A 23945-nucleotide genomic window follows, 5' to 3' on the forward strand; every position below is an offset into this window, starting at 1 on the left:
GGTTTTCTCTACAGGAAAGAAGATCTTTCAGTCAGTATTCATCTTGCTTTCAGGAAAAGGTTAACTGTGCATGCACATATCTTCTCTCTGCTGTTCTAAAGCTCCTATGGGTAACTTCTTGAGTGTCTCTTTTTACGTAAAAGAGGTGGGAGAAGGGGACAATCTGTTTAGCATGTATTACTTAGCATGAACTAAACACATCCTGTGAAACACAGATATGGGTATGTTACCAAACCAGAAACTGCAGCATTTTGTGTCCTTTCTATAAGGATGCAAAGTCTTGCCATTGAGAAGTCTAGGCTTCTATTTCTGTATTCTTAGTCTAATTTAGCAAATAAAATTGTTGGTTGGGTTTGAACTATTAAGAATAATACTGGTGAGGTTTTTTTGATTCTCTGTACTGCATGAGGTTGCTGTCCTGTGCAAAGCTCTGTAGTGGTATGGCTGATCCTGTGGTCAGAAGTACGGATAAGAACAAAACTAAAGACCTTATGTGTAAAAGAAAATCAGCTTTGAGAGTTGAGACATATGCAGGAAATGAGAGCTGCAATTTCTTTGCATTTTCTTTCAACCCCCCTGAAGGTTCCTTTCAGTAACAGCAAGGCAGCCAACTTGGAGCTTTCATAAGACATGTAAGTCAGTGCAATTTTGGAAAAAAAAGAGGAACGTGAGTTTTGTGAGGCTTTTTCTTTCTTGTGTTGAGCACTTGAGGCTGTGGGTGTACTGTTAGTAAGAGCACTGCAGAGTGAGTGTGAACACTGGACTGTAATTGTCTATCCTGTAGTATTAAAGTTCTCCCTGACTCTGCTTTGGCTGCTGCAAAATGCCTGGGGTAAGCCTGGGGACAGTCAGCTCAAGCAGTTGCTCCCCAAGTTTGTCAGGGGTCGGACTGGACTTTGTTGGCCTCCTCTTTCCCCCAAGGTGTTGATGCTGTTACAGCACAGGTGTGCTTGTGCCTTGTGTGGAGCTTCTATATGTGACTTCAGTTCTATGTGCTCTCCTCTGCAGCAGGATCCTTATGCTTGCAAGGTACTTGGCAGTCAGGGGAGTGGGGGACCACTCTGTGTTGTGAATACTCTGCTGATTTTCTGTTTTGCTGTTACTGAATCAGCTGCTGTTTTCATAAACCACAAGGCAGTTCTGGATCTTAAATATGAAACAGTCGCTGAGATACAAGAGTGTTGGAACTGTGTGATCAAAGGGTTACAGGTGCCCCTAGCAATCTGGGCATGTCAGCGAGTGATCAGGAGCAGAGATGCTGTTACTGAACCTCCCTGGTGTAAATTTGGTCATATTAACTTACAGTGTAGGTGATCACTGAACGTGACAAAAACTTTTATGGCAGATGCTTCAGTTTAATCATAAACTTGTGTAAAACTGCCTTTACTCTGGAATATGACTTCTTTTTCCTACTTCTCTTCCACACTCTTTTCTTATCATTGTTGCTTGTGTAGATTCTGACCTTTAGAGGTTGATGTAAAGAACCCTTCTTGAGGCTTGTATTTTGGAGTAGTGAGCATGCTGTCAATTTTTTCTGCAGGTTTACACTTGGCTTAGCTTTGAATAGAGCTCAGATTTAATGGTTGACCAAGACTGAACTGGTACCAGTCAGGCCTCCAGTTGTCAATCTCTTTTCTATCTAAAAGTGGTGTGAAATTTTGGATCCTTTTGAAGCACCATGGTGCTCAATTTCCCTGGCTGTGGAGGTACTGTGAAAATCAGACGTTTAGGAAAAAAAACAATGTCTAAGGATTCAGGGACTTAATCACAAGCATTTTGTTCTTGATAAACAGAGACTGGACTCCAGGAAAGGGTAGGAAATAACTTGCTTTTCTTTGGACTTGTAATAAAAATTTTTAGGGGGGGACCTCACCTTTTCTCCCTCATATATAGCAAATATAACCATGACTTTTCAGATATGCTGATAACTCTGAGATTGGAAATCTCACTTTTTACAAAGACCTGTTACTTTCATTTTGGGTAGTGAGTTTTCAGCATGAAAGTGTTCTCTGTTGATAATTCTTGGGTGAGTTACCTACTTGGGATTATGCCTGTCTGTTCTTGGAATTTGTAATTCAGAGATCCTATATGTTTCAATAATAACATGTAGTTATGAGTTTATCACTTAGGTGTGTTGTTCTTTTCAATTCCATGAGACTTGTTTCCTAGAGAAGGAACAAAACATAATAATGCAGCATTACTACAACTTGGAATGAAGAAATAAAACTGTCAGTGCTTGTGGCACTGCTGAAATGGCAAACTGTCTCAAATCTGTTAGCTACATCTACCTTCATCTTCCTCTCCATGTCAATCTTTGTGGGTTTTCTTAGGTATACGATCCTGAAAGAAGCAGTAGCTGTGTTTAGTGTGTCTGGGCTATAGCTCCTGTGGAGGATCAGAGCACCTCAGCTGCTGGCATGGTTTGGCTGATGCTACCTTGGGGTTCTTGTTCTGGTGGCAAGGGCTCACCCTGGCTCTCCTGCTTGGTCTGTTTTATTCACTGCAGGACAGAGCCTCACTAAACAGGCTGAAGTGCTTATTTCATGGCCACAGCTTCAATTAGCACATCATGTCACAAAAGTCTGTAAAAAGCTCTGCTGTGTGAAACACGGGTGCTTGCTCTGTGTCCCCAAGGTTACAAAGACATGGATGACTTTTTTTTGCTCCGTCTTTAGAAAAAGGCAGATTTCTGCGTTGCATAAGAACTGCTCAGGCTGATTAACATGGAAATGAATGTGCCTTAATCAGCTTGGGGTGAGGGAAGCTCAAAATTAATTTTATACATTAGTTTCACTTTAAAGATGTATTATAGCTGTTGCCACTAGCGACCATTATCATTAAAAATGCAGAATAGTCTGGCGTTCAACACTGTGTTTATGCCAACTCATCACTTTCCAAAATCATTCATTTTGCAAACTAGATTTTACCTATTTAATCTTTGCCCCATAAATCAGGTTGGAGGAAGGGCAATCGACAGAAACATGTAGGGAGGGAGGGATATCAAAGAGGAAGAAGATGCTGACTTGAAACTTAACCCTGTGTTCTCTGGGGTGCTGTATATTCTATCACACTGCTGAATACACTGAATCCAGCTTATAAAGAGATTATTTTGTAGTCCTGCTCCTCTGGGGATCATTTCAGTGGCAACTGTGAATGGCAAATGAGTTGTCGAAACACAGAATGCAAGGGAGAAATTCTCTAGTGATACATATTTTAAGGAATATGTCTAATTAGGAAAAAAAAAACCTTTTGTGATAAAAGGTACTAAATGAATTTGGCTTTTTCCTCTTCAGGAGACTGTAAGATTCAGTGGCTTTAGAACTCTAAAATAGAGAGCTCTATAGTAAGAAGAAAAGTGATCCAAAAGGAACTATCTTACTAGGAATTATACTGAGAAGAAGTGCCATGTGGCCTGTGAGCATCTATGTAGTGGAGTGTGGATGTGTTTTGACTGAGAACCATGCCAGGCATCAGAAGTCCCCTGTTCTGGGGAGCTTAAAATGTCGAGGTAACATATGTTGCTCAGGAAGTCAAGTGTTGTGACTGGCATGTCAGTGAGGCTGAGAAACTGAGGGAAGATGTTCATCTTGTAGTCACAAGAAGATGAAATGAGACTCGTGATAAGTGAAATAGGATGCAAGACTCTTCTTAAAATGAATAGACAAGCTTGAAATTGGTCTGTTAAATTTGGACAAGTGAAGCAGTTTGTAGGGTGGTCTGCTCAGGGAAAAAAAAAAAGTATGGAGAAGTGAGAATACAGCTGAAATGACAGTGGGTGATGAAGCTGTGGTGGTTTTTACAGAAGCCAGTAAAGGTTTGGTAATACTTCTAGTTGTCTGTGTTCAGATGAGATGGGACTTGGAAATTATTGTAGAAAACAATTAGCATGAGCTGGAAGTGCAGTCAAGAATGAAGAATTTTAAGAGAAACAAAGGAGGTTGTGGTCTATCAGCTCAGCATCAGGTTCCTGTGCTGGGAGGAAGCAGGCATTCCACCTGCCCAGAAAGTAAGTGCACTTGATTGATTTTCAGCATTGCAATAATGCAATGAAGGTTTCATCCTGAGTAGTTTTACATGACAATAGTGGGCTTTGTCATGTGAAGTAGTTATCATATGAAGTAGTTATCATGTGAAGTACTTACCTTCAGCCCACTTTACCGTGGTGGAGAGGAAGAGGCGATGAACACATCTAAATTACACATCTAAAATAAGCCAGTAGTGCCCATTTCTCTCTGTTGGCTATAAAAGGAGCATGGTGTGATTAGTGCAGATAGAGAAGTCTCCATTGGAGGCATTTATATTTAGTTGGATGAATTCCTTAGGTGTTTGTTTTGAACATTAAACTATCCATCAGTTCACTCAGTGCTGTCTCCAAAGTTGTAAGTACTGCACCAGAAGCAGTCCCTGTGAAATTGTGGTTGTCAGCAGGTGAAGGTGATTTGGATTCATTTTGGTAAATGAAAAGCATTCAATGTAGTGCACGTTTTGAGTCAATATGACATGTGGGTGCTTTTGCTAACTCTCCTTCTGTGTGGGTTACTGCATCATTATAAATCTATCCAAGATGTTTCAGAGCATCATTACTGTAATTCAAAACTAGCCCTTGTTTGGATGACACATAGTTGAAATCTTCACTCTGGTGTGTGTCAGGAGAAATCAATGTGTAATTAAAAACTACTAAACATGATGTCATGGTAACATTCCTTGCTTTCTGAGCATTACTTTTGGTGGTGTGTTAATTTATCTTGCTGCTTTTTTCTGGGAACCAATGCATATGCTTAAATGTCAGTATTATTGATAGCTCCCAGCTCTTTCTGGGCTGTCTCCCATCTCTGCCTTTTCCAAAGATGAGGTCACTGAGAGTTTTGAAGTACTTGTGTATTTTACGATAGAACAGGGTAGAATCATGTTTGCTGCAGTAAAAGCAGGCTCTTAAGGGCCTCTTATGTTGCATTAACAAGGCATTTCAAGGAAGCAGAATATCAAATTAATGTTACATGTTAAAGACATTAATGTCTGTGTTAATGCCTGTTACAGGATGGAAGCAGAAGGAGACAATACTTGAAAAAGCTTCCTTGCTTTCTTTTCACAAATTAACATGAAAAAGTTATCCTCACATTGAAAAGTGAGGATAAGAATGGCTTAAGAGCACTTTGTATTGATTTAGGGATGAGGGGGATACACATCTTCAACAGAAATACTCTAGTCTGCTTGTTTTGGGAGAGGGGACCCATGAACAAAAAAATCTCCACAAAACCCAACACATTTTGGAATAGAGGAGAGTGCTGAGACTCAGCATCAAGCTGTGCCTTCCTTGGGTGCAAAAAAGCTTGGGGAGCTGCCTTCCCTTTATGGCCTTTTAAGATGACCTGGATATAAATGGATCATTATAAATTACCTAATCTTTTTCTGTCTGCCTTATAGATAAAGGGACTCCAGTAAGTTTATTTATCTTGTTCTTTATTAATCATGTCTCTTTATACAGCTAGTAGTCTCAGTCTCTGTTGCTTGTTCTTTAACAGAACCCTGTCTTCATAGGGTACTTTAGACTTCAATGTAATAAATAAAACTAATTTTCTGAAATACTGCATTTTTTTTTAATCTGTGGCTTATGTCTGTACTTTGAATTTTCTGCAATGATGCAGCTGTATTTTAAGGGCCTGTTTGAGAAGTATTCTTTACAGTTGCTATTTGTTGCTCTTATGCATCTGGAACTGTGCAATAAATACAGATATGAATAGGGGCAGAATTAAGAGACTGTTTCTCACATCCTGCTGATAGTATGTAGCAGATCTATGTAACACAGGACTAGTGCTGATTGTGAGCTTCCCATCTCATTTGTGACTGCATCCATCTTGGTATGTATTACAGTCTGGGAAGAAGAGGGATAGCTGCCTTGTCAGGCTGCAAGAAGGGATTGATTTAAATGACTTGCACTACATTAAAAATTGAAGTTAAAGATCTCTCACATAGCTTTGCCTAGATAAAATGGTTGTTTTCATTTTGTTCTTCTACATACTTTTGAGGTTTTAAAAATTTTGCTGCCAAAATGGGCTTCTAAATTAATTTTTTATATTTATTTTTGAAAATATCACCACTGCTGTGTGGGGGTTTTTGTGTGAAATAATTCACTGAAAGATGACATAGCTGATACAAATTTGTGAATTGTTCTGTTTCTCCTGTAAGTTTTCCTGGTGAAAAAAATTAAACTGGAAGATCCTCCATCAGTGCTTGAATTCTGTATTCAAAGGAATCAAGTAAGCCTGTGCAAACCTTCCAGCAAAATGCTGAGTAAAATTGTGGAATATCTCAAGTTGAAAGGGACTCATAAGGATTATAGATTCCATATCACTGCTACTTGTGGGACTACCTAAGACTAAACCATATGAGTACAACTTTTAGGAACAAGCAAAACATACCAGGGAAGAATTTTGCTCATAAATGGCTGTACCTGGGCAAAAGTAACTGCAGCCAACTCTGCAGCATGCTCTTTGGAAACCAGCTCTGTTACTGCTCTGTGCTGTGCCCTGGGCTGTTTTTTGGTTTTTTTTCATGAGCTTCCTCTAAGCAGATGAGGGAGATCCTGAAGTATTTACTGATAGTAACAATATAGTACTATGTTATCTGAAAACTACTTAGCCCTGCCTCCTTCTGCATTTTCCTTATGGATTTATGACCTGAGGATAATTAGGTTTATGTCTTTGAGGGTTCCTGGCTCAGGGCTGCATTTCTCTCCCAGCTTCTTCCCAAGTGCTTTGTGCCTTCTATAGCTTCCATCCATCCTGTTATGAATGAAGCATTATGATAGGAAGGCAATGGTGACTTGATTCAGGATGGAACCTGCTTTCTTTATGAATCTGGTAAAAATGTTGGTAAAGACTAAGCAGATATGAGACTGAAGAGAGCCTTCATTTTTTACATACAAGCTTTTACAAAGCAGAGCTACAGGAAGAAACCCCAGACTTGGGCAAGTAGCAGGTCTGCTGGCTGGCTGACAGCTGACTGTGCATCCCTTCCCTCAGTCACAAACACTTTATATTTCACAGCCAAAGGTTGAACACTATAAACATTTTATAAAGGCACAGGCCTGACCCCAGGCTCTCTGTAGGCTGTGTAGATAAAATTCAGGCTCTCTGGGAAGCAGTTCTAGCATGAATCTGAAAATTTCATCCTTTTAAGCACAATAATGCTGGTATTTCAAACATGATCCCTGCCCCCCTCCAAGAGTATGCATAAAGGAGTCAGTTTAGATGAGGCTAATCATATTGATTTTGAAAGAAGCTTTTGAGCAGAGACAATAATAACTTATTTAACATGTTAAAACAAACATTTCTAGTGAACGTGTCTTGGGTTGCACTCTTAAGAACATTTGTAAGGAGCGTTGCTGGCTGACCAGTGAATCAACATAGGATTAAGCAGAAGATTTTGATGCAAGTAATGTTTTGCTCATACATTAATTGTTATTTGGGCTTATATTAAGGCAGAGCTTACATCCTTTTGCCCAATGAAAATTATCAATAGCTGCCTGTCATTGCAAAAATTTTTCCCCAAATAATTAGTTCTTACTAGTGCTTTATACTTTGAACTTATTAATTTGTCCAGGAATCTTTGTGAATCTGTCAATTCCTCCTCCCATTCCAATGCATCACCTGGGGGAAGCTGCAAGTTAATAGTGTCCTATGCTATAATCTTCTAGTTATTCATGTAGACAGCTTATCAAATGTGCAGAAATGAACACAGCTCTGATCATCTAGCTATAGGGATTAATGTCATCTAATGTAGTGTGTTGGTACCAAATAGATTACAAGGAGCAGAAAAGGTTTGAAGGGCAAAAGTGTGAATTGGAAGGGGAGGGGTGTAAAACCCCCCAGGAAATCAGGGGCCATTTCAATTTGTAACTTCTGTCATTAACATACTGTGTGAAGTAAGATGTGTTCTGAGGAGTTTGGGATGTACTTGATGTGGAGGTGTCGAAGAGGATGCTTCCTATAAAGCTTCTGTTTCGAATATACAATTATAATCAAGTAACACTTTGTGCCAGAACTTGTCTTAGGCTTAATCATCTTAAACCAAGTACAGAAATGTTGTGAGGGGTTTGTTTAAAGCAGAGCATATATCTAGTGTTTTCTGGTAGCTTGTTTAGTCTTACTAGGCATATAAAGATCCAAGTCTTAATCTGGGAGTTATGTAACTGGGTATAAACTTTATCTGGTCAAGTCAGTAAAAGCGTGCTCTGTGTACATATGTAGTTGTTTAGGAATGTATTTATATTGGGGCATTTGATTGATTTGACAAACAATAGGTCATTAATATTAAAACTGACTTAAAATCTGAAGCCAAAGCTCCACTGCAGGCACAGAAGTGAATTCAGGATGTATTCACTGCCTGACATGTTGCAGCTAAACAGCGCTAGAATAAAGTCAAGCTTCTCTGCCACATTCCAGTCATGTTCTAAGTAGACAAGCTGCTAGCTTAAACTACAGAATCAGAGATACTGTTCAAACCTGTCTTTTTCGTTCCTTTTTTACTTTAAAACCAGGAAATTTCTCGGCTATTTTTGTTGCCATGTAACTAAACTAAATGAATGTAAATTGGCCTTCTCATACAAACACATCTCTCCGGACATCAGCAGATACACACAGTGCTCAGCTGCAGTGAAATGATTGCTCAAGGGGACTGCCAGTATATGGTCCTGTGTACTGGAGGTGTCCTTAGGGCTTGTAATTGGGGTCTGTGCACTTGTCAATCCCATTCCTCTAGATCTGGCTTGAAGCCCCTCTGGAGCACCAATTTTACATCTTGAAGTCCTGGCTGACTGCTTGCTCCATGGTTTTGTATTCTGTCCTGTGAAGATTGAGCTGGGAAAGAGAGGTGTGTGTGTGTGTGTATGTTAAAAGTTAAAATTTGCTGCAGACTCTGTTCAGAGATGCTTTATAATAATAAACAGACCCTTTGGTGAACCATAGGTTGGTGACTGTGTTAGGTGTATGTGTTCATAATTTAAGTCAGCAACTACAATGCCAAGTGGTGTTTCCATTGACAGGTAGCTGAGTGCTTAGTAAATCCTCCAGTGGTATTAAGTAAATTTTATGGCCTAGTCAGCTTTTTCCTGTGTTCAGCTTGTAGACTCAGGACAGCTGCTAGACTTTTCAGGTGGCTTAGTTCACATGTGAATTTTGAGCCCAGCAAATTTTTTTTAGGAATTCTTTTTTCCCCCCAATTACTCATCAAGTTATTTTAAAATGTGGTCAGCAATAAACAAAGCAAAGGCCATAAAGTAGAATGATGAGCAAGATAACTGGGTTTTGTGGGGTTTTTTGGTCATCAGTAATCCAGTTGGGTGTGCTCAAAGGCTGTTTAAGCTGCTCCCACATGATGTAGACTCTGGAAATAAATGCCATGTAAGAAACCTATTTCTTCCATTTACCAAACTCCCCGTTTCCCCCCCATTTTAATAGTTAAGCTTCTAGATATCAGTTACATTCTTTTCTTGAGTGTCATGTGTCTGACTTGAGATGTGGAAAAGTTTTGTCTAAAGCTTTATTTAAGGCAATATGAAATAATTTTGAACTTTAACTAAAACTGATGGGGAAAGGAGTTAAGGTTGTTTGTACAGATGGGGTTAGAATGGAAATATTTAATCTACATGTAGGTATTTCCAGAATACCTCATGATGTGGTAACCTGATCCACCTTTTTTTATGAAAAAAGGCCATTTTGTTTGTCTTATTCAATTTAGCAACCCAGTCATGAGTATTTTTTCACTTCTCCAAGGTTTAGACTAGTTTAACTCTATTGAATTCCATTAATTTTTATCTAACTGGAACTGATGCAAAATGAGAGAAGGATCAGGTTAAAGTAACTACCAATAAAACTGGTGGGAATATTCAGGTATTATGAAGTCAGACTTCTTGGTTTTGAATGGGGAATTGAGCAACATCATCACTGAAGTCAGAGTTGTACCAGAATGTGAGGGGTGTGTGAGATCAAGGAGAGGCCTTTTTCTCATCCTATGTAGTCTGAGGCTGGAAAATGGCCTGGTGTGTGGGGAGAGAAGCTGGAGGAGGGAGTTAAGTAAAGCCTGCAGTACCTTTTGCCAAGCCACTGAAAATGTCTCTGATGTACTCTGTGAATATATTAGTGATCTTCCACCTCCTGGATGGAGATGCAGTGTTGACAGCTGATGGGTCAGCCTGCACTCCTTATCAGGAAACCATGGTGGTAGAAGAGGAAACTCCTTTCTCCAGAATTCCCAGTATAACATCACTGGTTTGTGCCAAAGTGTATTAGGCTAGGGCTGGAGGAGGAGAACAAAGCTTTAAAACTTTTCATACATTTTTAGTCCCTTTTACATAAAATAGAAGTCAGTAATGATAAATGTGAAACTATTTTTCTTTCTGAAATGGTTTGGCACAGATTCTGAAGCTTAGCTGTTGAATATCAAGAAACTTCCCAGCAACTGCCCTTTGATGACTTCTAAATGTAGATTACAGCTGTCCTTTTGGGAAAGGCACATAGCTCAGCATGTGAGAAACTGACACCTTTTTCTCTCCTTTTCAGAGTATCTCCTCTACAGAAGTCTGAAATAGTAGACATGGTCAAGAAACACGTCAAAGCCATAACACTTGCCATTGGAGATGGTGCCAACGATGTTGGAATGATCCAGACAGCTCACGTTGGAGTGGGGATCAGTGGCAATGAGGGCATGCAGGCAACCAATTGCTCAGATTATGCTATTGCACAGGTCAGTGGCCAAAAAAAATCAGCTACTGTATCTTGTCAGGGATGCACTGTGTGGCTGTGTAGTGCTTGATGGCTTCTCCTGGTCTTGAAGCTAGGAGCATCTCTGCTCATTTCCTTTTCAAGGCAGCTGTAAACACACCTTGGATGTATTTGGGGTATTCATGATTATGATTTTGTGTTCTTCAGCTCTACCCTCTGTCAAAGTTGGTTTCCTCCCAGCTGTGCAGTGTCTTTGCTCTTCAGTAATCAGGGGAAGCACTTTGTGATGCTTATGTTAACATGCTTCTGTTACCAGTGTAAGATACCTCTCCCACTGCAAGCACTTTTCTCTTACTATGAGTAGGCATTGTAACCAGACATGTAAGAGTTCAGCTGTTTGGAAAATCTTATTTTGAGGTTTCTCCTTTTTCATTTTTGGTCACAGTTCTAGACAGCTGGCTAGTGCTTTCATTTGAGGTTCATTTAGGTTCATTTTATTTTTGAATGTTATTTGGGTCACTGCTCCCAAACTATCCCATCAAATCCAGCACTGATTACTTTAGTTAAAGAGGAGCATAAAGAAAGCCTCTTTTGTTGCATTGAAGAAATAAAGATATGTAATAAAGACTTAAAAATAGGCATAAGAAAGGAAGGAGGTGCTCTGAATGCTATTTACAGCTGAGGTGCCCTGTGTATGTGTTTGAGACTGATGGCAGGGCAAGAACTGATGAAGCTGACAAGAAGTATAGACAATCTGCTGTCTCCTCAGTGATCTGTGAGAATCAGGTAATGTTCTTTTCTGGCAGGTTACAAGCAGATATGCTCTACCCAGTGATATGAGATATTATCTTCATTTGATAGTTTCAGTAGAAGGTGAGGTTTTGAAACACCGTGGGCACTGCTGCTGTTTGCACAGAAAATTTTCTTGTGTTAACCTTTCCATGCAGCAAAGTGGCAGTCTTGTATTGCTGCTCCATCCTTCAATCTGATGAAGCACCCCACCTTTCAGGCTTTATTAACTGAAAGTTTTCACTAAATTATCTTAAAAAATTAAGCTGTGTTATTGAGGATTTATTCTGTCATAAGCAGCAGCATATTCCAAATACATAACATTATAGGAACTGCCATAATTGTAAAGTATGTGGAATCTTGCAATTTTTAAATTTTTAACTTCTGTAAACTATATATTGCTTCTGCTGTATAAATTAATGCTCTTTACCTAGGCTTCCTTAGATAATTGATTACTTCCATTTTAATAAGGAAGCAGAAGCAGTGAGAATTTTGTCCATAGAGAGCCCTGCACACTTAATTAATTTTGCATTAGTTGCAGCAACATTAAATCTGAAGAAATAATTCCATGTTCCTGTGTTGCTTCTGCCTTAACAAAAAACAACCTTTGGGTTTAGGGTTAGAATGTGGAAGTAAATTGCTCTTGGTTTAAACTCCAGTCAGAGAGTTGCTCGAAATAGCAATAAATCATCGTAGTTCATTATGAAATAAAAGCTTGTCACACAGAATTCAGACATTCAAAAATTACTAAAACACTGTAGAATTTGTATTTTTTGCAATTGTATAGAAGAGCTTTGTGCTTATTAGAAAACATATGAAGGGATCCCTCTTGTAAAGGACACTAATAATGTACGGTAATATGTGTTTCAAAGAAAGTGTTCAAAGGAAAAACTTGATCTCCATAGGGTGTATTTCTTTCAGCAAAGACATATAACTCCCACTAAAGCGTTATTGTATGTGCATGCCTTGGAGGCAGAGTATGTTCTTATTGAGTAATTTAAGACAACCACTATAATGTAGCATCTCATGTTCAAATGGTATTATAAATGCAGTGGTGCCAGAAGTAGGCTCTTGTGGAAGAGAAAGTCTCTATGGAGGCTCGTTCAGGAATCCAGGGGGAATCAAAGCTGAAACCAAACAAAAATAAAAAGGCAAGTTGTGTCTGTCTCTACTCCAAATAGCTTCCACAGGTGCAAGAAGCATCTGTTTGAATAATCTTTTTTTTCTAAAGATGACACTGCACCAATGATCCCTATTTAGATAATTCCCAAATCAAATGACCTAAGTGTTTAGAGCTACAGTAGTAGAATTTAATAACTATTTTCATCAAGAAAAGACTTTATCATCATAATCTAGAGAGCATCTGTTGTTTATGGACTGTTTCCTTTTCTTAACAAGGGCAATGTCTTTCTTGGAAAAACAGTTCATGTTCCAGTTTTCTTATTTGAAAAATTTGGCTTGCATTTTGGATGTATTTTCACTGTTTTAGCCCTCCCTCTCCCCTCCCCCCCCCCAGCATCGTATCACCTCATCCTTTAGTCAGGATGGGGGGGGGGGCATCTTTCTAAAATACAATCTCTGTACAAAAAAAGCTATGCTAAGCTTTGTTCTGAGACAACTGTGACAACTTACAGAAACTTATTTCACAGGTAGTCCAGCCAGATGGTTATAGTATTTTCTTCTGATTTAATATTCAGTAAATAAAGTAATGTCCAAGTAAGGGTAGTGTCTTAGCAGAGCCCCCTCCCTTCAAATGCTGAAGTGTGCCAGTAGCTGGGCACTTCTGTACAGAACCAAAACAAGCTTAATTCCTTGCCACATCTTAATGGAACTCTTCACCAGTGTGAAAAGGCTCAGGACTGTGTTATTTAGGTTACTAGTAACTTGCTTGCTGTGCAGATGAGAGCAGTTAATGGTAGGATTTCCCTTGCCTTGAGCTCCAGAGACTGCATCCAAGCAGGTCACTTGTTTGTCTCAGCAGAGAAAGGTTTATAGGGTCTACTTTCTACAAAAGGTGTTTGGGAGGACTTGTCAGGACTTGGTGGCAAACACTGCTGTGTTTAGTCAGTGAATTTTGATGAGGAAAGTTGTTTCTGTGCTGCATATTAACTGAGGCATTAGGTGTCATGTAGGTCAACTACTCCCTTGTGAGTTATCCCACTTTCAGTCCTGACTCCAGTTGAGCAGAGACTGAACCATGAAGTTTGGTTCCCTTTTATTTTCTCTCCTCCTTCCTTGCTGGCATATCCTAACAAATCTAAGTTACTGGTGCGTGGAAGAGAGGCTGTTCTTACAGGATTTGTGGTTCAGTGCTTTCAGTGCTGGAAATCATGGGAGCAGAGCTATCTCATGACAGTCTTAATTCATTACTGTAGCTTTCAATTTCAAGTTAGTTTTGATTAAAACAAATTATCTAGATTCTAAGTTTAGGAAGTCCAGCTTCTCCTATAAAGTAACTTTGTGGAAAAGGAGGCAAAGCAAATAATGGTTCCACATTGGTGTCCAAGAATTCCTTAGTTACACACAGACTGAGTAGTAAATCTGGTCACCAGTTTGAACTGTCTGTAACTGGACAAAAGAGAAATGCTGCAGGCCATAAAAAGCTTCACTGACACTACCAAGGCTGGAGAATTATGCATTTCCTAGGCTGTGTTGTGAGACTGTTTTTGTACAAGTCCATTTTCAAAACTGCTGAGTTTCAGCTGTATCTGGTTCAACTAGAATTAAAAAGTATTCATTTTTTACAGGATTCATTTCCTTGTCCTTTTTGGAAACTGCTTCTTTCTTGATACAGTATTCTGGGTGTTTTCTGTAACACATATACAATGATATAAATATACACATATAAACATATATATATACACACATATACATATATATATACATATATATGTGTGTGTATAATATATATATGTGTATAATATAATATACACATATAAACAAAAATATAAATATAGCATTATTGATTTATGCTATGCATATTATTACAACTACATATAATACATGATATATTTAATGTATTATTATGTAATAATGTATTTATTATAACATTAATATAATATATAGTATATATATTTCTTTATATATCAAATTGTGTGACTAGCAGGACTAGGGCAGTTCTCCTGCTCCTGTACTTGGCACTGGTGAGGCCCCACCTCAAGTACTGTGTTCAGTTTTGGGCACCTCAATACAAAAAGGACATGGATGTGTTGGATGGAGCAAATCCAAAGAAGGACAGCAAAGCTGGTGAAGGGCTTAAGAAACATCCCTTATGAGGAGAGACTGAGGGTGTTGGGGCTGTTGTAGTCTGGGGAAATGGAGGCTGAGGGGAGACCTTATCACTCTTTACAGATACTTGAAGGGAGGTCATAGTGAAAGTGGGGTTGGTCTCTTCTCACTGGTGACAGATGACAGAACAAGGAGAAATGGCTTCAAGTTACATCTGGGGAGATTTAGGCTGGATATCAGGAGAAACTTTGTTAGAGAAAGGGTTGTTAAGCACTGGAAGAGGCTCCCCAGGTTGAGTCTCCATCCCTGAATGTGTTTAAAAATCACCTGGATGTGGTGCTTGGGGACATGGTTTAGTGGTGGGTCATCAGAAATAGGGTAATAGGGTCAGGACAAGGCTGGACTTGATGATCTTAAAGGTCTTTTCCAGCTTGAGCAATTCTATGATTCTATAACACACAATCACACATTCTGTGGGCTGAAAACATTAATGTAAGCATTCATTTTCTATAAAGGACTCTACACATCTATTTTTCCACTTGTCTTCCCCCTCGTGCATTTTGTTTCATCTCAAGACAGTTCTTGTTACCCAGACTGTTGGTTTAACATGGGAAAAGGAGATTCTGAACCTTGTAAACCCTCAAACCCAGCAGCTGTCTTTGGCCATGAAGTGAAGAGTTGACATTTACATCCTGATCTGAGGTTTTTTTTCTGAGGGCAGAGGTTTACTCTGTGGTTTTTTTTTTAATTTTTTTTTTATTCTTATTTGTAAAAGCTTGTTTTTCTGTCTTTCAGTTTTCCTACTTGGAGAAACTGTTGTTGGTCCATGGAGCTTGGAGTTACAATCGAGTTACCAAGTGCATATTGTATTGCTTCTACAAGAATGTGGTTTTGTATATCATTGAGGTAAGAGTAACTGAGTGGATGAGTCTTACCAATGCTTGCTCTTCAAATCATCTAAGAACTAACATCTTGCCTACAGGGAAACTGGTGATGGACTTTTTGCTAGGGCATGTCGCGTAGGATGAGGGGACACAGCTTTGAACTGGAAGAGGGCAGATTTAATTCAGACATTAAGAAGAAATTCTTGAGTGTGCAGATGGTGAGACACTGGAACAGGTTGTCCAGGGAAGTTGTGGATTCTTCCTCTTGAAGTGTTTGTTCAAGGCCAGGTTGGATAGGGCTTTGAGCAACTTGGTCTAGTGGGAGGTGCTCTTGCACATGCAGAGGGTTTGGAACTAGATGATCTCTAAGGTCCCTTCCAACCCAGACCATTCTATGATTCTGTCTCTGAGAAAAACTCATCCAAATGGATTGAACTAAAAGGGCTGACATTTTTTCCATGTTTAACAACTTAAAATTCTGTTTTCTTTCTCAAAATAAGTTAGTTCACTTGTATCTTTTAATGTTTGCAAAAGGAAAACCGAGGGGACGATGAAGCCTTGGATCTGAGATGTCAGGCACAAAGTTGATTCCTTCTGTGCAAATTTTCTTATTCAGAGATTCTTTGTATTCATAGAAACATTTCAGTCAGAGATTATATTTATAAAACTTGAGTTTGGAGCCAAAGGTGATTCAAAAGTTCACTTGATAGAATTAAGAAGAACTCTATAGCCAAATGATAAATTAAGCAAAACCTACAGCTCTTGCTTCCAAATCAGCATAGTTGGAACTGACATTAGTTTGTCTTGCTTTATGGAAAGAGAGGACATGTTGCCCTACAGTGCCACTGACATTATAAAATCAGTCAGGTTAAAATGTAACTGTGTTTTTAAAAAATTAATTGCCTGAAGATGTCAGTTAGTTAAATTTTATTTTAAAGAGGGCTAAATACTGCTATGAATAATAGTGTATTGCATTACATCCTGGTTAGTTAGGAGTGTAGCTCTCATGCTTCAGGACATAGTCTTGAATTTAAGAAGGATCAAGAAGGGATGTTTATCGTGTGTTGTTGCCTAGTTAAAAACACAGGAGGAACTTGAACTCAATGGATTGCTCACTTGAGTATCAAGTGGTCACTTGGTGCAGCAATTTCCCTGCTCATCAGCTTTATCTATGTATGTTTATGTGTATATATTAGGTTTTTTATTTCTTGCTACAGTTAAGCAGACGTGAATGAGGTTAACAGATAACAAAATTAGAACTTTTATGATTAGAGGTCTAGTTATATTGATTACAGGAGATAGTCAATAAGTAATGTTAGAACTATTCAGTGAATCATACCATGGTCAGTGTGTGTATACTTTACTCCCTGAGAGTCTGATCATCTTTTATGTGTGATGCTGGGCTTTCAGAGAACAGTTATTCTCCACTAACTTGCTCCATTTTTCCTGTGTTAACCATTTCTGAATTAGCTGTTGGCTGTTAAAATTTCAATAAATCATTCTGTTTAGTGTGAGATACACTGTGCCATCAAAATAATGGCAGTGTTTTGCAGTAGTGGGTGAAAACAAGATGATTGAGGGTGGTACAATATGCTAAATTTGTGATGTAGTATGAGGAGTTGATTGGGTTTTTTTCCCTAAATTCTAAGCAGCTAAATATTGACTGTGTTCCAGCTCTTTCTCTGCCAAATTTAAATCCATATTCCTGAGATTTCACAGATGTGTTTGTGTCCTAGTGTGAAAGCCACCTTCACAAGTCTGGGATCAATTTAGCTCACTTCGATAATTAAGGTTTGGTTCATGTTTTACTTTCGGAAATAAGTCCTTAATGTGACTTCATCTTATCATACCTTATGATTTTAGTAGGGGTTTTTAAGTGTTGTTACAGATGACAGTTGTATTCATTATTATTATAAAAGAAACAACTTTTAAAAACTTTTCTAGTGGGTTTCTTACTGTGTGATTTGTTGGTGGTTTTCCCCTGAATTGTTCAGAAAATGCTTACCAGCTTCATTATTGCCTTATAGGATTCTTTTCTCCATTTGAAACTTAGTTTTGAAACTTCTGCTTCTTACCCATAGCAGTGTGTGTCTGCTTCATTTACAATTAAATTCAGTTCTGCACCAAATGTTACATGGGTGAGTTGTGCCATCCCATGGGGACAGCTGTAGACATGCTTGGAAACAGGTGAAGGTCTCTGGGACCTCCAGGCTAAGGTAATGTAATGATCTTACCATAGGGAGGAATTTTATTAGCCAGAGATAGCACTATATGATACACAAAATGCAAATCTGCTCCAGTAATGTGAGGTCAGATGTTCTCTTTACTGCATTAGTCCAACTTTTTCTGCCTTTTTTACTGAGCCAAATGAGCTTTTGAGTCTCCTGATGTCCATGGCTAAGGGTGGTTACATCTAACAACTGAGCACTGAAAAATGTGCAAAGAACTTCAGCCCTGCAGTTGGTTATTCCTCTGTGCTCACACTGCATAGAAACTGGGAGCAAGTTTAAGACTTAAGGGAAGTGAAGTGAGAGAAGGAATCTTGTAGACCTGCGGCAATGGGAAGAGCTTGACTTGGTTTTACTTCCCCTGGTGAATTTGCTATACTATGGGCCTTAAGGAATTCCCCCTCCAAAACTCTCTAAAACTGGTCAAATTGCTTGGAAATGGAATAGACACCAATTTTGGCATCATAGGAAAGCAGGGGAGAGAGAGGAGGTCTCTTAATTCCCCCAGCTTTACACAAAGAAAGCTGACTTGTTTTGCATTTCTCTTGTGAAGCTCAGGAGTGCTAATCAATTTTTGGGTATGGATTGATGCTCATGAAAGAGGAGCCACATGAGGGAATAAATCCTTCAACTTGAGAGGATGGTAGATGAGCACCTAGCACTCCTGCACTGTTGCCTATGCATGTAGTATGTTCCTGGTTGCCTCCCAATGCTCTGGACAAGTTTAATATTTGCTTGTACATCCTGCTTGGATGTGTGGTGTATAGGGAATATTCTTTTAGCATTGTTATGAAGCAGGGATTTGAGCATGAACTATTTTCTAAGTTGATCTTCTGAAGAACTGTAAATATTTATAGAGTTGAATCAAAAAGTACATTGGTCAATATGACTGTCAGCTTTACCTTTGTTACTGTTTCTGTTTTATTTCAGTGAAGCTTTAACACCTGAGGAATAACTATAGTAAACCTTGCGTAAATGAATGCTGTTGCAGTGAAGCACTTTTATTTACTGAAACTTTTCAAATATCAGAGAGAAATATGCAATGGTGCTCAGGCTTAGTACACAGAACATCTGGACATAGCTTGCAGAGGCATACATGAAGATTAAACTTAATGAGACATGATTAAGTGCTTGAGGAGAACATAGTATTGTGTCCTTTCATCCCAGCATTGGTATGTTAAAATTAATAATACACTTCAGGTTCGTCTTGATAGCAACCACTCTTATATAAGAAAGATCCAAATTGTGGCATCTCTGAAACATTAAATTTCATAAGCTTTCCTTCACCTTCTGGGAAAAGTTGTAATTAAAATACAGAATATAGGATTTGATGGGAAGTGTACTCAGGTGACTGGCATCATGGGCTTTAATCCAAAGAGAGGTTCTGCTGGGTTAAAGCTGGTGCTTACCTTCCTGCAATGGTTTATTCTTTGTGAAGGCCAGGAACACAGTCCAGGAACTGTGTTTTCAGCCGCTTTGATAATGCCTAAAATGTGTGCCCATACTGAGACAATTTCATGCAGCTAGAAAAGCAAAAGGCAGTCCTTATAGTCTGGTGGTTGCAGGGGACATGGATAGTAGTATTATTTTCCACTGCCCTGGGAACTGATTAAGCTTTCCTCATGTTTTTTCAAAAGGTGAATTTTAAGTCATCAAAGTGATAAAGCTCAGTGAAGCCTGAGAAGATTTTGGTTTGGCTTAAGAGCTGGACACTCAGTGTTGCTCTCCTCTCCTCTCCTTGACCTGATCTCTCCTTTGCTTTGTATTTCATCATCATTGTCCTCCTGCCAATTCTTTTTTTATCCCCCTTTGATTTTTGAAAATACAAAGCTCAATGAAATATAAATCAAAAGCAGGAAGAGAAGCAGGTCTTGGAAATTTAAGTCCTTTCAGTGTGAGTCTTTGATTTCCGAGCCCTTGCATATCACTGCTACCAAGGTGCTTCAGGGTGTGAAGTTGGGGTTCTCTCTCTGATGGCCTCACTTCTGCTAGAGGGCTGTAGAGCCAAGGCTTTCCTTCTGCAGAGATGGTTGATTGCTGCAGCTTGCCCACTCTGACTGGCTCTGCTGGCTCTGTCCTAACAGCAGCAAGGGAACCTACCTAGAAAGCTACCGAGATGGCTGCAGGAAGGAAATGTGACAATAAACCCCACTCTTTGGTGTGCATTCTCTCATGTCCTATGTCTGGCTAGAGTAGCAGTGTGCACTAAACCCATTGCTTAGGAAAGCCAGTTGTTTAGGACCTTCCTGAAGCAAGTCAGTGACAGAGTTATGGTTTTTGAAGATCTGACTAACACCTGGGCATCATTACAAAACATCATCTCATTCAATTATTTATATAGCTGGCTTTAAACTGAATAGTGAAACAAAAGACCTGTTTCACATCTGCTGAGCAGATATATTTCACTGGAGATGATATAAAGTTGTCCTGATGACATCAGAGTTTTGAAATATAGCTGATTTCAAATGTAAAAGAACACAGGAATGTTGCTTTCATGTCATGCTTGGAGAAGTAGAAACATGGCAACATCAAAGGAAATATCAGAAATATCAAATAGAAGTTCAAGGCATTTGGGAATAGTTTTGTGGAAACAGTAGCATGGAAGATAGCTTTTGGGGCAGCATAGTATGCAGGAAAAATGTGCTCACTGGAGCAGGCTGTTTATCTGAAACATACTTCATATAAAACAATATGTATTATGTAGTGCAGAATTGAGTGTGAGTGGGGAAAAAATAGATGGTCTCTGTGTCAAGGTTTGGCAGTGCAGGGCTATGAGAGAGAAATGAATGTCAAATGGGAATGGAAGAGTATGGTGTACATACCTTATGCTGTGTTGTTTTCTCTTCTGCTGAATCTAGAGATAAATTGTAAGCTCAGACTGGAAAGCTGTTTCTTTGTAGAGAAGGAAATCTTATATATGAACAAGATAAATGTAATGTAGAGCAAACCACCAGGATCATAGTTGCTCTTTTAGAGCTGATTTTTCAAATTTTAAAAGCTCTGAGTAAACACAACACCTAGATAAACATACTTCTGTATGAGTGGTGGTGTTGTGAGTCAGATCTGGCAATGAGAGCTGTGAAGAGCTCCACACACTCTGTGGTCACCACTTCAGACCAGCTGATAGCACAAGGCTGTGCAAACATGCATGAAATGTTTCTCATGCTGCATGAGACCTTTCAGAGTTTTTTCCCTATATTCATGCCTTCCTGTCAAACACAACGAGTATTTTTTGAAAATGGAAAGCAGACATGGGAATTGTAGGGCTCTTATCCAGATGGCATGCAATATTGAGTATATCTGATATGATACTAAAAAATATAGTCCTCTAATGCTTCTGTGTGCTTATCCCAGATTTATGTAATCTGACTTTTACCTACATCCCTGTGCCTTCTGTTTCCAATTGTCTTTGCAACTCGGAGTACAGCCAGCCAATAGAAAACCTGACATGTGGGATTTTTGCATTGAGTTGAGGACTTGAAGTGCAATAACTGTTGTCATGAAAAGCAACCTTGTTAAAACAGAAGAGCAGTATTTTACCCATGTTAAATTAATAATAAGAACATCTGTTTGTAAAATTCTTGAACAGGGATAACAGCTTCTCTTGTCATGCTTATGTGGTCAAAATATTTAGTTGCCTTTTCAAATACTTCAAATGCTAGTGGGCATTTAACAGTATTACTTCTCTTTAAATGTACTCGGTGTTGTAAGCTTATAGCAATGCTGTATCATAGTGAAGCAGAGTAGGAATGTTAGTGTAATTTCCATTTTATATAATTTGGAAATCCTGGCTTTTTAATTTTTACCCCTTCATGCATATCTGCAATAAGCAACTTACCCTGTGTGGACAGATGTTTTCAGATAGGCAAAAGGTGGGATTTACTGTCCTTAAGATTTGATATCAGGTGTAAATTTAGGTAGTTCCCATGTAGAAGGCTTTTGTGCATGCTGTGGGGTCATGGAGAGCAGTATGGGGCTGACAGGTGTCCCACAGGACCTGCCAAAGACCTTCACCTCTCAGAAGCAGCAGCAGCATTATTGGTTCTAAGAGGTCAGTATTGAGGTAACAGAGTCTTTTCCAGAAAGTGAAGGAAATTTTTTTGAGTTTTGCTTTATTCTGAGTGGGTTGGTTTTTATTTATTTGGTTGAGGTTCTGTTAGTGAGGGTTGGGGTTTTGGGGTGTTTTTGGTTTTGTTTTGTTTGGTGGGGGTTTTTGCATGTTTTGGTTTTGTTTGTTTTTGTGTTGTGTGTATGGCTTTTTTCTTTTTTTTTCCTTCTTGGTAACTTGTGTTTGAAATGTGTAAAAAGAAAGGAATCCAAACCCCACAGCCTAGGTAATTTTAAGCAGTTAAAAAAAATCAGAATATTTATGGAAATGATAGTACTGAACCTGCAAACCTGGAAAGCAGAGTAATGGACACAGTATGAGAATCAGTGCGGGTGAGGCTCAGCACTGTCTCTTGGTAATGATTAGAAAACCAGGTCTCATGTGCTTATTTTTATCTTGCACTGTTTCTTACCAGCCTAATAAGCAGGTTGAACATGCAGAAACAGAAGACTTAGGGCAGCACAGAATGTTATCCCCTGCTTGTCCATCAGAAAAGCTAATGGTAGGCTCCAATTCAAGAAAACATTTTTTAGTAGCAAATAGTTATAGAAAACAGATCGTGCAAATAGACTGCCAAGTTCCTTGGAACATCATAAAATACAGTAGATGAACATAATCCAAAATTGTCCAGATAGTGCATTGCTTATTATTCTTAAAAATATATTCTTTCTTAGCTAGGATTTACAGTGCCTACTTTATATTGTTACCACTGGCTAATTTTGCCATATTTCAGCCTCCAATGTTATATAAAGAAATTCAGAATTGGATTTAGGTTGGTCTCACCAACTCTAATCCATTACTGACTTTTTTTTTTTTTTTTTTTTATGCCTAATTGAGTATGTTGATCCCAAGGATCTCTAAGGAATCATTCACAAAGATAAATCAGTGCTAGTTTTCTCATCCTTTACATCTACTCACTGCACGATGAATTGTTAGAGAGCAATCCATCTACCTGAAAACCAGACTCACTCAACTATAAAATGACTGGCTTTAAGTATTTTCTAATAATTTTCAGAAGTGATGGAATGAGTACCAGCATTGTTCTGACTTCTTAATGAACATTGCCTTGATTACAAGTTTTATTGGTTGTAGGGTGTCATTTTTCAACATTCCAAGTGTGTTCCTTAGCATAGTCTCTAAATCTCTAGGTGAAACACCTGCCAGGGTCAGTATGTGCTGCAATAGACTACTTCAGGAAAAGCTCTGTTGTGATAATTAATTTCCATTTTGCAAGGTTTTAAAGCAAATGCATAATAATTCTTTTCTGGTAGATTTAGGTAAGACATTAGGAAGAAATTCTTTACTGTGAGGGTTGTGAGATATTGCCACAGGTTGCCTGGAGAGGTTGTGGGTGCCCTAGCCCAAAAGTGTTCAAGTCCAGCTTGGATGGGGCTTTGAGAAACCTGGCAGACCCCTGGAGTGGGAGGTGTCCCTGCTCATGGAAGGGAGGTTGGGACTAGATGATCTTTAAGGCCCCTTCCAACCCTGTTTTATGATTCTGTAATTTGAGGTTATTAATGTGAAACATTAGCCATCTCCTGAGCATGTGTTCATCAAAGCCAGAATTTTGTCATCAGTAGATGTTTTTCATTTTACCTTTGTAACCAGTGAAATAGCAAGTTGATACCTACAAGAGAGAGATCCTACTGTGAGGAAGCTTTTAAGAGGGAAGCTGAACCTGTATTAGAAAGTTGGGAAAACCCAAACCTAGGGGGTTTTCCTTCAAACAAAACCAGCTCTGAAATTCAAGAGTTTATAATTTTTGATTTCAACTCCACTTTCTTTCCGAAAGCCAAAAGTTCTTGTATTGAATGTACCACTTCTTATGGCTTTGGATATTGACTTGAAAATCATTGGCTGCTCTGACTCAGTAATAATGGGTAACCTGTTGTTTTAAAGGGAAATGGATCCTACTTTTCCATCCACACAGGCCAGTTCAGTACAGAAGGCATTACTTGTGGGTATAGAGAAGGCCAAACTTCAGACT

General features: G+C 38.9%; 1 protein-coding gene across 1 annotated transcript in view; it reads left to right on the top strand.

Moving 5' to 3' along the window:
- ATP8A2 (ATPase phospholipid transporting 8A2) overlaps window positions 1–23945 on the top strand; it is a 276235-nt gene that overhangs the window by 123624 nt on the left and 128666 nt on the right. The window contains exons 25-26 of the mRNA XM_030458567.1: window positions 10560–10743; window positions 15534–15644. Of these exons, the coding sequence (XP_030314427.1) occupies window positions 10560–10743; window positions 15534–15644 (295 nt within the window). The remainder of the gene's footprint in view (window positions 1–10559; window positions 10744–15533; window positions 15645–23945) is intronic.

Source organism: Calypte anna, chromosome 1 (genome assembly GCF_003957555.1).
Source record: "Calypte anna isolate BGI_N300 chromosome 1, bCalAnn1_v1.p, whole genome shotgun sequence".
Taxonomy (NCBI): domain Eukaryota; kingdom Metazoa; phylum Chordata; class Aves; order Apodiformes; family Trochilidae; genus Calypte; species Calypte anna.